This window comes from Botryllus schlosseri, chromosome 13, assembly GCF_051294905.1.
Source record: "Botryllus schlosseri isolate E-star chromosome 13, Bs_hap1, whole genome shotgun sequence".
Lineage (NCBI taxonomy): Eukaryota > Metazoa > Chordata > Ascidiacea > Stolidobranchia > Styelidae > Botryllus > Botryllus schlosseri.
The window spans coordinates 3,160,155-3,178,002 of record NC_137248.1 but is presented as its reverse complement, the minus strand read 5'-3'; the positions used below and the strand labels follow the sequence as shown (position 1 = coordinate 3,178,002).

Below are 17,848 nucleotides of genomic sequence, written 5' to 3'. Positions count from 1 at the left end.
TACATATTCGAACGTCCCTTCAATCGATACTTTTGTACCATCATGATCAACCCATAGCATGTCAGATTACGAAATAGGTATGGCCGAAAAAACACCAAATTATCTTTATGGGGAACTTTCTACATCATTCTTATTCGTTTGACTTCATAATGATTGATGCTCAAATACTCACTCACTCTTGACTCTTAATTTCTCCCAGCCCTAATCAATATGCCAGGCTACCACAAGCAAGTCAGACCCAGAAGCATACTCATTTGTAATGTTTGCGATATATTCTGCATTCATGATTTGATTTTCACGCACTAGTAAATCGAGAAACACGTCACTTTCTCCAATACTGTGCGACACGATGAATTTGTTCGACAACCACAGCAAAGAGAGCGTTCACACTTTCGTCGATCAGTCCTTGCATATGTCGTACAGCTTCCTCATCGGACAGGTCTAAGCAGAATTTGTCTTGAACCTAAATAATAGCAAGGTAAACAATACCGGTATGTCATAATCGAACATCCTTATTAGATTTATTGTGGTCATTGACAACAATGCACTAGTGCAGAAGGTAGAGGGTGTCAAAATAGTCATCATTGGCACTCAAGTAGCGATTGCTAAGCAAGGAGACGAAGGAAGCACTATTTAGGAAACTCCTGCTTGATGCTAGCCATTACAACACCAGATGCTTGGCACTCCTTTCTGCCAACGTGGGGTTATTCCATGGATGAATCAACTGTAACGGTAGCAAAACACAACAAAATTCTGCAGCTTTTCCATTCACGAATGGAAGTAGATTAATTGTGATTATAAAATCACAGTTATGTCATCGATTCTTTGGTGACATTGCAAACAAACGACTACAGTATGATATCACAAGTGGATATGTGGGGATGTTATTGCCATTTAAGCTAGCGCGGCAGTGTCAAAAGCAGCATTAGTCGTACTGACCTTTTTCACAGTCTTGTCAGGCTCCAGAGCGATATCAGGTACGGACGCGTTTGTCATTAAAGAAAACAAATTCAATATCAAATTGGCATGACGTCTCAAGTGAAGAAATGTCGTGTAACAGTGCTTGCGAAATTCTTGATAATACTCGCTGTTTATACCTGTTACAAATTGGATCAGATCGCAAATGTTTACCAGTGTGGGTTCCCCACGTGTTACCCACCTCCCATTCCTTCCACCATCTCTTTGCTCAGTTTCATGGGCGGGGGCAGCGGTTTTGGGTCCCTGCCCAGTATGTATCCGAAATCGACGTGGAACAAACAACCCGTCCTGGTAAGCAGGAGGTTGTCGAGATGGCGGTCCCCGACTCCGAGAAGGTACGTTATAACGCAATAACCTGCGCAACTCTGAAAAATACCAACAGTTACTGCAATTATAAAATCAGCAAGCACTGCAAAGCTGTGATCATGTTTGCACAGTGCACACAATACATAGTATACAATTATACTTTGTGACTTTTTTCTTCAAATTTCAATAGCTAGTTGATAAAATTGTTGTTGGCTAAAAAAACGCTGCACATCAAACTTTATAATGAATAAATGCAGAATTTTAAACCGTAAATACTAATTTTCTCAAATTCAAATTTTGACCAGTTACGTGTTTGCTTTACATTAGCATATAGCACACCGTGCGCGACCTTGAATATACAATCAAGTTTTTTACATGAAAAAAAAAAAAATTGAACTTTAAACAGAGTCAACATAACATAATATTTCTACAGACCAGACTCATCTTACAGTGATAATTGAGCTCTAAACGAGGTAGCTAGTCTTCGACACGAGCCAATCAAGTGCATATGTATATTAGGGCTGTTCAAAAATTGCCTTTTTTTCCTGAATTTTGCTGGCTACGTGATTAAATCGTTAGGTTGCCTTAGAAAACCACGCACACCAAATTTGAATTCATTCCAACCAATATTCGCGGGTTTCATACGGTTTGAAAATTTTGAATTTGCCCAAAAATGCAAAATAAAAATTTTTTAAAATTTTTCTGCCAACCCAATGAAATTGTTGGGCTGTCTTCAAAAACTATGCAAAACAAATTTGACTCAATTCCAAGCGTAAGAAGCGGAGTTATTCCAGTTTTTCGATTATAATTCTTGGATTATTCACCAATCAAGGATACTGGCAAGAAAATTTGAAAAATTTTTTTTTTGCATTTTTGGGCAAATTCAAAATGTTCAAACCGTACGAAACCGGCGAATATTGGTTGGAATGAATTCAAATTTGGTGTGCGTCGTTTTTTAAGGCAACCTAACGATTTCATCACGTAGCCAGCAGGATTCAGGAAAAAAGGTTATTTTTAAACAGCCCTAATGTATATTCACAAGACATAATCAACACAGAGTGATTGCCATATCGTCAATACCTTTACATAATTCTCCATGATATCCTGATCGATACCGTACGGTTTCGATTCGTTAGGTTTCAACTTCCGAAAGTAATTCTGGATGGAATTCTCGTCGGCCAAAACTTGCGCCACCGACTTGGACTCGACAAACTGGACGAACCTGCACACAGAAACGCAAGTTTGACACGAAATCAATGAAAATTTAGAAACGCACTACCCGTGTTTGGTGCTGGTGGCCAGGACCTTGTAAGGCATGAGCTTTAAATCCAAGTTCTCCTTTTGAAGCAGTCTGTCCATGAGCGTAATGATTTGTAGGATGAGCTGATCCTATGGACAAAATGAAAGTAAATTAGACAAAAATAAGTGCGAAAAATAAAAGCAGTGCTGGTCAAAGTATTATAGCTACTGAAGTAGAAGTAAGCCATCATTTCGGAGACTACTCCAAGTCGTTTCGACACCTTCCCATCTCCTATTGTAACGCAGTCTCGTGGTGTTATGAAATGCTGAAATTTTTAGCAATAAATTGAATTGAATTACACTCAGCTACAAGTGGAAATTGAAATGTCTGAAAAGTATCAAGTAATTTTAGACAACCGCACTGCCCCGTTAGGGTTGTCCAAAAAATAAATTTGTCTCGAATTTTGGCGGCTATCGGCTAAAATCGTTAGGTCGGCAAAAACACGTTGCGCACCAAATTCAACTCAAGCCCGACGTGTAGGAGTGGACAAAATTTTCAACCCATGAAACTGCTACGTTGACTAGAAAAACGATACAAAACAAAGTTTTCATTGTTAATTCCAGGATCGCCCACAGTTGATGCTATTTTTCAAAATCCAAGATTTTCAACTTCAATAAATTAGCTTTTGTGAGTTGGAATTGAGTCAAATTTGCTATGCATCGTTTTTCAAGACAATTTTATGGGGAAGACAGTAAAATTTGAAAAAATAAGTTGAATATTTTTATAATAAATTAAAAATTTTCAAACTCAAGTAGCTGCAATTTGACTCATTGGAATTGGAGCCAAATTTCGTTGAGTTACAGTTTACCTCTGAAAAACCGGTAGACTAACCTGACGCAGGTCATCGCCGTGCTTGAAGAGCGTGGTGTAGAAATTTTTTCCGTCGTTAATACGAAAAGTCAATTTCGCCGGCATAAGCGCGCTTTTGAACAAGTTAGCTTTATCCGCAACGATGCCGTTAACCTAAAAATTTAAACACCGTCGCCGTCGGTATTTCATCAAAAAACGGTGTGGCAAAATCAACATACTTTGACGTCCGGATCCAAAGGCAACGGCAGAGCGTCGAAATTGGAAAAATTATATGAGCTAGTGTCTGGGTCAGCTAGCAACGCTTTTAATTTGTCAATCTTCCTTTTTCTGTTGGAGTTATCCTTTTGAATGGTTTTCATCAACCACACCAGCTTGTCAATGAATTTCTGTTGCCCAGCTAATTGTGATCTGAATATTTAAAAGTAGTGTTACATAGAGTTAATGATGCTTGACACAACTAGAAATTTGTATGTAGGCCTACCTTTCATGCAATGAATACAATTCCTGTTCTACATCTAATCAGTGTTGGGATCAAGTCACTACCTTCGAGTCACGAGTCATTTCGAGTCATTGCACATTTTGACTCGAGTCAAGTCAAGTCAATCGATTTTCGAAGGTGACTCGAGTCAAGTCAAGTCAGTCGATTTTTGGAGGTGACTCGAGTCAACTCGAGTCAAGTCAAGTCAAGTCACGAGTCAAGTCACAATTCAAGTCAAATTGCCGTCTGAGGTATGAGACGTGATTACGTCATTGTATTTTGCTAGCTGTCTGAAATACAGATTATAAGTGGTCATTGATTTTGAACCGATGAAGGGATATAGAGTTAAATATACACGCAAGTGAGGCGCTGTATCGCTGACATATAAGTAGAACTAATAAACTACGTAAGTAATTGCACAACCTCAGTTTATAGTTACCAGCCCAAATAGAGAATAGAGAAACGAATTGATAAGATGTAATACATTACCCTTTTGCAAATTGATATGATACAATTCGAGCCTGCGCCAATGGTTGAGGACTATATATTTTTGAATTCAATTTAAATAAAACAAGAGGTTTGGTTGTTAAGTTAAGAACACAGAACAGGAATGGACATTTTGGTATTAAATTACTTTCCTATACTAAAGTTAAGACAACGTAGGCTGTAAGCTTCGATCACGTCGTTTGCCATCAATATATTTGTGAGAGAACAATGGAGGCTCAGTAAAACGCACAATCATTGAATGATTGGCCGCTCTCAGGGGACACCAGCGTTGCGCGAGCAATCCGAACACATACAAGACACAATGATTTTTATCGACATCGATTGCTTGATGACTCGAAATTGACTCGTGAGTTTTGCTCCGAGTCACGAGTCAATCCACATTTCTGATACGCCGAGTCAAGTCAAGTCAAGTCATTTTAGCAAAGTGACTCGAGTCAAGTCAAGTCATACGAAAAAGTGACTCGAGTCAAGTCATGACTCGAGTCATCCCAACACTGCATCTAATTAAAGATTATTTTGTATTTATTCGACCATACCTATTTCGTTGCACTTTAATAATAACTAGAATTCCTGTTGATAAATCAACTATTAGTGGCAAGGAGCGTATAATGTGCTACCTTCTTATCCGGCAATTTCGGTCGCCCTTCAAAAGAACGTAACTAAATCGTTTCATGACAGTGATGTACATATCGGCGTTCCGCTTCTTCTCAGGGTCAGAGCTGTCCTGCTCTTCGCATTCCACAAGTAGATACCTATAAAATAGGTAATCACGATCTCTACGACGGTATTAGGAAGGGATTCAGTCTGCATGTTATGGCGAAAGTGGAGATTATATCAAGATAAATCCTTATCGTAATTGCTATTATGCAGATCTCAGAGGTGAACCGCGTCCGAAGATACAAACAAAGAGTTGGGGATTAAGATGTAAATGTTGTGATTAAACTATACAAAATCTCACAAATCCATGCAATCTTTTGGATGATTAAAAGGTCGATTTTTTCACACATAGAATTAACTTTATGTGAACCCCGCTATTTAATGTGCTGTATATCCAACTATCATATTTGTGTTATTTTGAATATGTTTCTTACCCTTGAGTGTGACGGTAACGTGTTATCAGAGGCATCAGGACAGAATAATATACCTATATAATCACTTCAATTAAACCCTGATCTCTTCAGCTGACACTCGTCAGGGGTAATCATCCGCAACAAGTAGAGATTGCATCTTAGATTCGTTGGTATACACAGTTCTTTTGAAATCTCTACTAGTTGCATACGATTATCCCCCCCCCCCCGACGAGCGTCAGTCAAAAATATTCGGGCTAATTTCAAAATGAATAGGCCTACATTATTCAATTGTATAATATAGTTCTGTGCCTCCAAGAATCTCTTCAAAGGTCTAGGATCAAATAAATGTTACTCTAGAATGGATGCAGTAATGAAAGCTCTTCAAATTGAAAATTGGCAGAGCCTGACCATGAATCAGTACATAATTCACTTCACAATTGTAGCCAGACTGAATTTCTTCAGTGTAAATGTACCAATGCATTCAACGGAGCTATGAAAGCTGTTAAAATTGTAAATTGACAGAGCCTGGCTATGAATTAGTACATAATTCATGTCGCAATCGTCGCCAGAACGAATTTCTTCCGTATGTTTTGGCAGATTCGTTACGATGCAACGAAAAGATACATTTAAAAGAAGGAACTATACACTCATATATTCACTAACTACAGATACGTAAAATTGACCTTACCAGTAAAAATAATTGGCCAATCCAAAGTTCTTACAAGCCCTCTCTATCAGGAAAGTGGCCAAATCCAACGTAGGCATCGTTTCTTGTTTTTCGACAGGTTTATTCGAATGTCTGTCCAAGAAAACGAGCTCTATCAATGTTTTACAATGATCCAACTGATAAAAGAAGCAGTTACGTGGTCATGGGAATCCCGGATTGCATGACGAGGTCCGGCTGACTACGAGACGCGGTGCCATCCTCCGACGAAGTATCGTCTTCTGCCGTGTCGCGAGTGACGGCAGGAAGTGTTGACTCCATAGCTGTTGCGCCGGCCAGACCGGTAGATTTAGTTAAAACGGTAGTGGCCGTGCTGTCAACCCTCTTCATGGCATTCAGGCCTGAACACGGAGTTAGATATCTCGTCCTTTCGTCAAGTGTAGAGGCGCAAATGACATGACAGCGACTTGTTATCAAACACCAAGCAAGATTCTGCTCTACTAACACTTCTACTCACGCAGTTTTAAAGGGTGAGCAACGACGGGTTGTTAAAGCTTATCCCCTTTTTCCGGATTACATTTTCACTGATTAAATTGTTAGGTTGTCTAAAGTAACGCTGCACACTAAATTTGGCTTTATTTCAACCAGTAGAATACATTATAAAAAAATTTACTGACTAACCCCATGAAATTGTTGGGCTGTTTGCAAGAAAAATTTAAGGCAGTTCCACCTTCCGCCCCGTAGAAGCGAAGTTTTTGGAGTTTTTCATTAATAATAATTCCGGGGTTCACCCGCCACACCGTCCAGGCTATTTCCGATTGGAAGTGAGCAAAAAATTATTATGCAAAATTCTTTTGGGTAACTTAACAATTTCATGGGATCGACAGTAACATTTGGAATTTTTTTAAAAATATTTTAAACAATAAATTCAAAAATTCTAAATCATCAGTTATTCAGCATTTGGATTTAGAAAATAGTTTAGAGAAAAGTTTTCATCATTTATGAAATTGTCAGAAAAACCGTGTGAAATATATATTGGAAGATTGAAACTAGGTATTTATAGTGTAACACCAGCAATTTGCGTTGGTCACGTAGATGCATTTTGCATTGCAAAAGTTTACATTTTTTAAAACTACATACTTGAGTGTACCGCAGAGCTTTCATTTTGTACTTCCCCTTTTTAGTAGTTTTGACATGTCTCGAACTAGCTACTCGGATGTGTAATCGAACAGAAATGAAGGGCCCTAGTTCTAATTCTATATCTACTTGTAAGAGAGCAGAAATTTTTCACGTTACTTCTAACTCAGCAGAAACGCCGACTACTTTTACAGGTTTCGGCTGCAATATGCCATCACCCACCTGCTTTGATGTTATCGAAATTTTCGTACTTCAAAGCCTGCACCAGTTGAAGCAGATATAGCAGCAGGTCCTCGTCGTGGGCTTCCGCCAGCCTGTTGACAGCGTAACTCCGAACTGCGAAACAAGGACGTACAAACTTCAATATACACTTAAATATTGGATATATATTGGCATATACTCTTCAGGGGTCATTGCCAGCAACGAGTAGTGATTTCAAAAGAGCTTTGTACATCATCCAGAGTTGTAACAAAGTCGGAAGGTACCGAGTTACAAATCAATTTTACTTATATAATTTCAACTCAAGTCATGTCCAGCACCGTAACTGCCGCACCCCAAACCCCCCAATTGGGGGGGGGGGCCCGAGCTCGAAGGGGGCCCAAAATTATTTCGTGAATTAGCATAAATCATAGGGTATTTTTTGAAAATTTATGCAATTTTTTCAAAATTTTTTCGCGCGAATTCAAGTAGCCTTTCATCTATATTATTGGGTATTGGCCATTACCGCGCCACCACCCACCAAGACATACAATCAAGACATGAGACTCCAAGAAGTGTGCCAGAACGATCGGCAGCGAGAAAAGCTTGGCCGAAAAGGTCTACGCCCTTATGCAGACCGAAGACTTCGTTATATATACAGAATACATATAGGTTTAATTGTCCATAGACTCCTAAATGACTGGCGCCGAATGTTCCGTCTTGGCAATCTGAACCTCACAAGACACATACGATCCCGCTGGGAAAAGTTTTATGCCAGTGAAGAAATACCAATTTGAAATCGTGTGCGTCTCTTAGTTTAGAAGCCTACGTTTGGACGATTCTGTACTTTTTGATATACCAGACTGGAAGTCACGAAATAATATCATGTAACAAGGTCATATCAACGGGTCCGCTCGCCCGAAGATGTTTAATCATTATTTACGGGCCCTCCCGTTTTCAAGACACTTCAGCCAGCTCCACCGGTACATCTAATTACCTGAGTAGAGAGGACAATAAATTGATAGCATAATATATATGCAATCGCCGATCTGATTGACCGATTTCATCATAAATCATCGAAAATTTTCGCGCTTCGCGCTCGCTCACGATGCGGTACAGATAATTTCGTGACAAACGTTTTATCACCCTATTGGGAGCCCAAGACCCACGTTTTTTGGGGCCTGACGAGGTGCTGTTTCGTTCCTGCCAACGGGTATACCCCCGAAGATGTTTAATTATTATTGAGCGGTCCTACCTTTTCAAACACACCTCACTCAGCTCTACCGGCAAATCTGATTACGTCAGCAGGGAGAAGATAAAAATTGATAACAATATATGCAATTCCCGATCATACTGACCGATGAAATCATGAATTCTAGAAATTTTCCGCGCTTCGCGCGCTTAGGCGACAGAAGCTGATTCACTAAACAAACTCCCAATCAATATGATGAATAGCGGTAAAAGTGTATCGCCGGAGGGTTCGCCCCCCAGAAGTTCGGTCTATAACCCTATGGGGGGCCCAAGACCAAAGTTTTGGGGGGCGGCCTGACGAAGTGCTGTTACGGCTCTGGTCATGTCAAGTCCGAGTCCAAGTCAGAGAGAAAAGGGTCGAGCCATTGTGTTTGGGACTCAAATTCGACTCCAATTCATTGTGTTCACTGTCGATTATTGAGTTCAAGTCCAGTTCAAATGACTTCTGCGAAAATCTTGTGTGATATCAAGCCCTCTCGTTCACAATATGCTCATTTTCACATTATGAACTGGTTTATTCTAACAGACAAAACACAGTTTTTGATCCTATTTCTCAATTATCGGTTCTAATACACGAGACTTGAATCAGAATGTCAAAAATTGTGACTCGAGTTGAGTCATGGCTCGAGTTATTTCAAACCTGGTACCAACCGATTCGACACCAATAGCATAAAAATCTCTAGTAGTTGCTGACGAGTACCCCTGACGAGTGTCAGCCGAAAACATTCGGGTCAATTTCAAAATGAATATACTATTCAATATCATGTTAAGTATCAAGGATTCTCACCGGTTGGGTTCGTGAAATTGGGCGACAACAGCTCCAAAGCGTCGATCACATCGATGGGCTGCCATTGCTCCAGCAGCTGCAACGCAATCTTGCTCTCGGCGGGACGTTCCCACTTGACGCATTTCAGAAATTTTGTCAGAGCCTTCTTCTGATTGGTCAGATAATACCTGCGGCAGGAGCACGAGATCATAAGGAGATCTGACATGATGTTGGACTTCAGGGCTCGGCACAAAGATTGGAAAATTAATTGTAATTATTCGGGACGAGCATTAAGAGACTATTTCGTTGAGCACTGCAGCTATATAGCCTTTGACAGCAATAGTTACATCATCAACGCAGATTTTACTGCTGGACTACAAGTACTTTGTTCCCTCCCACCTCTGTCAAATACTCAATTGACAACAGAATCACTACTAATCGGTAGGGCGATTTTTTTCACCTAAAAGCAGGAGATTTTGACCTAAAAATATCCAAATTTTGACATTTCTGACCTTAAAAAACCTAATTTTGGCAAAATTATGACCTCATGTATGTAAATTAGGTGTTTTCGCACATAATGTTAGAATTGTACTAATTATCTTCCATTCTAGTTGGAACTGTCTGTCCTTACGTAGTAGTTTGGCCTGAAAGAACTTTTTCGACTTGAAAACTTAACAAATTTTTACATCAAAAAACTTTATTTTAATGAAATCTGGACTAATGAAGAACTCCAGTGCATCATGCATATAAATAATTAAAATTTGTTGTAGCACCACGAAAGATACTTTCCTACATTCTCGGGTAGAAAGTGTCTGTCCTTACTAAGTAGCTTGCCAAGAATGGAGAAAGAACGTTCAACAGCAGCAGTTGTTGGTTGACAACACTCAAGTTGACAAACCGTGTTGCTTCATTCTGACAATGTTGTCTACATCACAATTTTTCATTGTGCGCTTCTTGATATAAGTACCAGTGCCCACGCAGTCTTGCTTCAGTTAGGATATTGCGGTACGTTAAGCGTAACACCATGTCAACCTATTTGTTTCATTTGACCGTATATCATTCATAATGAACAGACATTGGGCCGTCTACAACGGTAGGCAAACAAAGTAGGCTACAAGATGGTAAATGTCCAATGATAGGTTCGCCAACGACTGTGCAAACATCTGCGATACAGACGAAATGCAGGTTGCAAAAAAATTCTGACTTAGCAAACAATTTAGACAGTTTTTTGACCCAACGCTACAATTTTGACAAAATTTCAACTTTTTTAACATAGCCTATCAAATAAAAATCGCCCTACTAATCAGCTGCCCCATTCTGCCAACCCAATCAGATTCAACTATACAACACCTGAATTTCCATATCAAATCCTCTTCTTCCGAGGTAAGCTGCTTGGAAGGTGGGTACTGCATGATGACAGCCAGTTGGTCGCGGGCCACGGCGTTCGGCTTCAAGTCGTGCTGAGTCGAATGTATGCTTCTCGCCAGCTTACGGTGCTTTTCTTCCACCAGGTTGGACTCGGTCAGCTCGTGGTCTGGCACCACGACCAGTTGTGGATTGGTGCGGATCTAGATAAAAGCACAGCGTATTGAATCGGCATTACTGGGTATTAAGTTCAGTTCATCAAAAATATAACACGAAGGTGTTTATGACCTGTGGCCAGGGTCATAACCAAGTCACAAGTTAATCTCTCTCTCATAGTTTTGACTCAAGTCAAGTCGAGTCATTTTTAATTCACTACCGAGTCAATTCCGAGTCCAAGTCAGCTAGTAGAGGATCAAGTCCGAGTCCAAGTCATTATGTTATTTTGTTCATTGTTCAGTTTTCACTTCAATAAGGTTCAATCCACTTTTTTCTACTCTGCCCAAGGGATATAGAATGGCTCGCATTCATCATATCGTAATTTTCCTCAGTCCTAACAGTTTCTGGCACCATTTTACAAGTATCAGGACTGATAGAAGAAATGCCAAAAATATGGTAGCTTTACCATTCTTCGAAGTTACAATGAAATCTTGGCCGTCCTAGTCTCAAGTCATATGACTTGGTTCGAGTCATGCACAATGACTCGAGTACACGTCGAGTCAATACAAAAATTGACTCGAGTCTAGTCATTTTTCGCATTTGAAAAAATGACTCGAGTGAAGTCGCCAAAAATCGCGATGTCATTACAGCCCTGCCTGTGGCCCTGGTTTGGTTCCACCATTTCCTCCGACTATATAAGTTACTAATATGCATATAAATAGGGCTGCATCTCATTAGGATTCCGGACACTGCAACAGAGACCAAAGTTATCGGTTTTCTCTATAGTTTGGAAAACTTTCTGGATGTACCTGCAGAGCTTGATCTCCATCGTCCTCAAAATACACGACCGCATATTCGCTTTCTTGGTAGACAAATTTCGGGAATTGGACGTTGAGATACATGAAATCCATTTCCCTCTTCTCTTTCTTATTGATAACTTCGATCTCCCTGAAAACGATATAAAGAACGATGCCCGAGTTATTTTTTCCAACACTTTTTTATATTTATAATATTATACTTCATTAAGTAGACCCCCTGTGTCTCGCAAGTGGATACACATGCACTACATGACACTACAATTAGGTGAAGTTTTCAAAACTAAATTCAATTACAGAGAGTGATAAAAGGACTATGTCTTCCCATTTGCTGCGACAATTTCACTCGTAAAGTTGATGTAAACATACTGCGAAAGTACTTTATCAAATCCAAAGTGTAAAAAGGAAGTAGTTTTTCCTTGCAAACTGCTCAGTAGAAGTGGTTTAAAACATGATGTATCAAGTACTGCAAGTAAGCAAAACAGTACTTTGTTACTGACAACCTCTATGTGTATTGTGTATAGTATTACAAAATCTTTGACATAATGCAATAGCACTGAGTAGAATACCGTGAAGGCCTGCCGATGAAACATCAAGAACTTAACCATACCTGAATACCAGCCTGTCAAGCCAGTCCACTTTTGGTATATGCCCTTCTTTACGCTGCTTCACCAGTTTCGTCAGCCGCGGCATTTGATGCCCGTCCTTGCACGGAGCTTTATGTGGCGTTGAGGTTGATCCTTTACCTGACGCTTCCACATCAGGCCATACGGTCAGGTCCAACATGCCTTGACGAAGGGTGCCACGTTTTCCGAACAAGCTAATGGTAGTCCCGCCTACCGGGACGGACTTGTTAGGTCCGCCGATAGCCCATACGGTGATGGCAAGGAGCGAATCTCTCGGCAAGTCCATGTATCTTAAGGGCAATTTGATCCATTCGTTCCACGAGTGTAATGTCTTGCTGTTTGTATATTTATGTTTCGTTTGTACAGGCAGGCAAATTGGTTCACCCTCTGAAAATATCTGAAGAAAGAGTACAACCTATCACATTATTTAGTGGAGGCATAGCCTAGGTGCAAATTTGGGTAAATGAGGTTCAGAGATGGACAGCTAGAAAATGTTCAGATTTTCCAAATTAAATCAGAATTACAGTTTGATATATTTTGCAAATCAAATTATAATTCAAATTACTGTATTCGCAGAAACTATGAAATTGAATTAGATTTCGAATTAGGACGAAATACAAATATCAAAATCCAACCAGACTTCATCCTCACAAGAATGTTTTGTTTTTCAAAGTAAGTTCTCAAGACCACAGCGTTAATTAAATTGTCTTATTTTTTTGAAAATATCTGAACATAGACTTTTCGAAATTAGATGAGAATTATGGCTACACAGATTTTTTTCCAAATTAGATTAGAATAACTGAATTCGCGAAAACTTTGAAACTGAATAAAATTAAAATTGGAAAGAAATGCAACAAAAAGGAGGTTCAGTTCATATCAAATCGGAGTTAATTATTAAAAGCATGTAGCAAATGTCTGTACACCAAGCTTGGATAGTTTCGCACTACACAGTTCTTTTGTAGCATTTTCAGGACCAGAAATTAGATTCTAATTAAAATTGGAGCATAGAAACAATTAACAAATTATATCACCGGCAATTATCTAGATGTCAAAGTCTAGGGGAAATGAGCTCTCAATCTTCTTTCTGCTGGGTGTCCGATTTCAAAGACTACTGCAAGTCGTTTCGACACCCTCTTATCATTTCACTGTATCACAATCTTGCGGTATATTGATCCGACGAAATTAATAACAATAAACCAAATTTGAATGAGCCGAGGGTGGAGTGAAAAATTCAAAAATTTAAATTTCAAAAAGTGTTGCTGATAATTTCAGGTTTCTGCACCCTCTGGTGGCCGTGCAATTCGCCATGCCGGTATCTTGATAACCGCTTATGCTAGAAAGCTAGTTCTGGGCTTGAAAGCTGCAGAAGCAACATGAACTTATACCGTAGAACTTATTCTTAAAAATGTACAGAAAAAAAGGTTACAAGCAGCAATGTTCCCTCTAAGCTGCGCAGTGCTGACAAGGTCTCTGCGCAGAGAAAATCGAAGTTGCACACAAAAAATCCGAAAAGCTTCTCGGAGGTACAGAACTACAATATATAATTGATTAGTATATTCATCTTGAAATGAACCCGAATATTTTCGGCTGACACTCGTCAGGGGTAATCGTCAGCAACTAGTAGAGAATTCAAAAGAACACCGTATATCAGCAATCGTAGCACAAAATGTAACGTCATGAGCATGAAATGTCGAATACGAGAGCGTTAAATGTACTATTTCTAGATGATACACAGACTCTTTTTGTTGACACAGCCTTGGCTGGTGTATTTTGATAAAAGTCGACTCCAAGGCACACAAATGAAAGTGTGCTACGATTGTTGATATACGATGTTATTTTGAATTCTCTACTAGTAGCTGACGATTACCCCTGAGGAGTGTCAGCCAAAAACATTCGGGTTCATTTCAATATGAATATACTGTTCAATTGAAAAATCCGAAGCGATGATCTTTTTTTTAATCGTTACGCACTGTTGTCCAAGGGTCTGCGCAGTGAGTTGGTGAGTGTGCGCAGACTCGTCAAAAATTAGAGGGAACATTGACAAGCAGTCCACTGATTTTTTAGGTCAAATTGAGCACTGATACAGTGGATGCGATATCTGAGGCATATAACGCTTGATCTTATGACTCAGAATCACACCCAATCAATTAGAACTACTTTTAAAAACTTACTTAAACGAATGAAGTCTGATGGATTAATGGATTTTAGAGTTGTTTCCAATAAGCAGTGCATAAGTAGCTAAGCACACTAGTTATTACCTGAACAGTAGCATACATGTGACTATTATCATCACTTTCTTCGTCGGTACTTAACGTCGCCAATGCCATCACCGGGTCATCGAGTAACTCTTTATAATTAGTAATCCTGCGTTCCCCTTCCAGGCTACATATTTTGATGTAAACGTTCAAATTTACTTCGCAGCTGTACACATAATTGAAACGCGTCCGTATGGGTGGCGCGGGGTTTTGATTGGAAGATTGGGCGTCTGACATAGTTTAAGGCCGGTTATTGCCGAGTTTCTTTTCAATGGAGGAAAAGTAGGAAAGGTCTTCTTTTTCGATGATTGTATTTCCGCTTCGCTCCTGTGCCCAGTAGTATGCTGGAAAATTGAATCTATTTGTGAATAGGCCCATAAAATGAATAATAGGCTGCAAGAAAAATATGCATCGGGTCGGTAAGGTACTGGATGGCATTATGCTAGTGTTGGTATCAAGCCATTTTGAGTTCGTGCATATTTAGAGTCGAGTCAAGTCGAATACTTGTGAAAATTTTGAGTCTCAAGTAACAAGTAAAGTCATCAAATCTTCAAGAAAAGACTCGAGTCAAGTCAAGTCATCGAATATTTCCAGTTTGTGTCGCACGATTTTAATGTGTGGATGCGTAATTGGCTTAATCACGCTGACCAACACAATATTCATGTAAATTGATGAGAATGCTCCAATTTACAATTCAACATAAGATATGCATATTGGGTTTACGAAGTAAAATAAATTGATGACTTGAAAATGAGTCAAAAATTTGCCTACCGATCACGGGTCAAGTAATTCAGAAAGTATGACTCTCTAATCCTCCCAGTAATGCATTATGCACTTGTCAACCAATGGTAATGGGCCAAGAATAAAACCATTATGGATAACAGTCAGCCCTCAAGATAACTTTTTATTCAGTGTGCACTGTGCATTAGGGGTCTTCAAAAACGACATTTTTTCTCAAATCGTACTGGTTACTTGATAAAATTGTTAGGTTACCTAATTCAAGCACACACACCAGATTTGGTTCAATTCCAACAAGTGGAAGCTGAGTTATTGCCGCCAAAAAATTTGGATTATGAATAAAATAGTATTTACGGTGGGCACCACTACGATAAATAATTAAAGAATTGCCACTGTAAATACCATTTTATTATTAATCCAAATTTTTCGACGGCAATAACTCTGCTTCCGCTGGTTGGAATTGAACCAAACTTGGTGAACATCATTTCTATAGACAACCTAACACTTCCATGGGACAGAAAATTTTCAAATTTTTTGTTATTCATTTTTATATAATAAATGGAAACATTATTCTCCTGTCGAACTGCGGCTACTGTTGGAATTGAACCAAATTTGGTGTGTATGCCTAAATTAGGTAACCTAACAATTTTATCAAGCAGCCAGTACGATTTAAGAAAGTAATTTTTGAAGACCCCTACTGTGCATGCCTTCTCTTTACATCGCCTAGGCCCAGGTGGGCGTCTGATTTCAAAGACTTCTCCAAGTCGTTTCGACACCTTCCTATCTTTACAAGGTATCCAGTATTACAATGATAAAATTATTAATAAACATCTACTGACATGAGAAGACAATATTTCAACTCAATAAAAAGCTATCTTAATCAATTTTGTAAAAGACTTACTGTTCAAAACGGGAGCAAAGTTTTCGCTCTGATACAATCTATGGCGAAAATCCTGGTCGTAATGAATCTTGTAGTAAGTGCCGAGCGCACAAGCAGCGACTGCGATCTCCGCGTATATCAATCGCTTCAGCAACATGTAGAGTGCGAAGACGCAGTACAATCGCTAAATAGAAATACGGCGCCTGCACAAAAATGAAAACACAAGAATTCAGGTTGGTCAATGTCTCAAATTTACACGCTGACATAGCCGAGACAAGACGCTACTTTTGGTACTTTATAAGTGGCTTCAATTGATAATTTTACGATGTAGATTTCATAGTCTTCAATGTATAACATTCCAGAAGCCATTGAAATATTCATTGATTTGCATTTGAATAAACAGGCGACAGGGTAGCCTATATGTTGGATCATAACCTTAAACAACTGAAGAGATTATAGAACTACATGCCAATGATCAGAGCCTAATGCTTACGTAATATATACACCAATATGTCGGATATGAACAAATATACAGACACAACAGCCAATAGGTAGGCTATATAATACCAAAAAAAAGCCAGTTCATATGTCCAGCAAAAATTAATGAGAGAAAGAAATTGCTATCTAGTTTTGCCCATTTCTTGAGCAGAGTTATGCATTGATAACAGAACAATTGTGAATGCTAAATGTTTTTAATATGCCAATGCTAAATATTTTATACGTCACGATCACGACAATAAGAATAAAACAATGTCAACGTATGTGTGGTACTTAACTTATAGGCTATCCAATTGCGATCAGAACATTACCTCAAGCTTAATTTATTCACCATGGCTGCGATATTTCATGAGGCGACTCAAAAATAGATGCAGTGGAGGAAAATATGAATGGAACTGCTGCAATTCCAGTCAGATTTTCAACAAAACCTTGCATAAGACCATAGTAACGGAAATATTGCAATCGGAAATTGCAATAGGAAAGTGTGGCATACTTTATGAAAAAAAATGCAGAGAATCTCTATGCAGTAACAGGCTGTGTAGATCGCCTTTTAATAATATAAACGTAACCATTCGAAACAGTCGCTGTATACCAATAGTCATCAAATATAATCGACAGCTTTCCTATGTTTCCTTTCCGTCCGTTCTTTGTTGATTTTTCGCCTAAATTAACTTTCCACGCAGTCCGAACCATGCTCATGAGTGTGTTAGCGGCTTGCTCGTCATTGGAAAGATCTCCGTGTGATGAGATAACGCCACCAGATTCGTTCAATACCAGCAATCCCACTTGATCACGTATCAGCAGTAGAGATTGTATATTCGATTCGATGACTTTCTGCATTGCTATGCTCGCAGACATCTTCATACATTAGCAGAATAGTAGATCGCCACTATAACCCGTACCTTAGCAAATGCTCCCAGCTGATCGTAAACGATTAATGCGAGCTGTCAGTCAGGTGACTTCTCATCGCCAACTACTGACGAACCTTGTTGATAACCTCATTATAAGGCATTTGCATGTTTGGGAACTGAATACAACAGTGCCATGAAG

The 17,848-nt window shown here is 39.2% G+C and overlaps 1 protein-coding gene across 1 annotated transcript; it reads right to left on the bottom strand.

Moving 5' to 3' along the window:
• Positions 1-253: 253 nt before the first annotated feature.
• LOC145453712 (phosphatidylinositol 3-kinase catalytic subunit type 3-like) lies at positions 254-17,820 on the bottom strand. Its single transcript, XM_080331692.1, has 17 exons — positions 16,322-17,820; positions 14,686-15,026; positions 12,412-12,824; positions 11,796-11,934; positions 10,816-11,033; positions 9,487-9,653; positions 7,473-7,586; positions 6,313-6,514; positions 6,138-6,248; positions 4,997-5,131; positions 3,613-3,802; positions 3,416-3,547; positions 2,564-2,673; positions 2,365-2,506; positions 1,160-1,343; positions 940-1,097; positions 254-463 (listed from the first exon to the last, which is right to left on the bottom strand). The coding sequence occupies exons 2-17, from the start codon at positions 14,917-14,919 to the stop codon at positions 323-325; spliced, it is 2,790 nt and encodes a 929-aa protein (XP_080187818.1). The 5' UTR covers positions 14,920-15,026; positions 16,322-17,820; the 3' UTR covers positions 254-322.
• Positions 17,821-17,848: the final 28 nt, after the last annotated feature.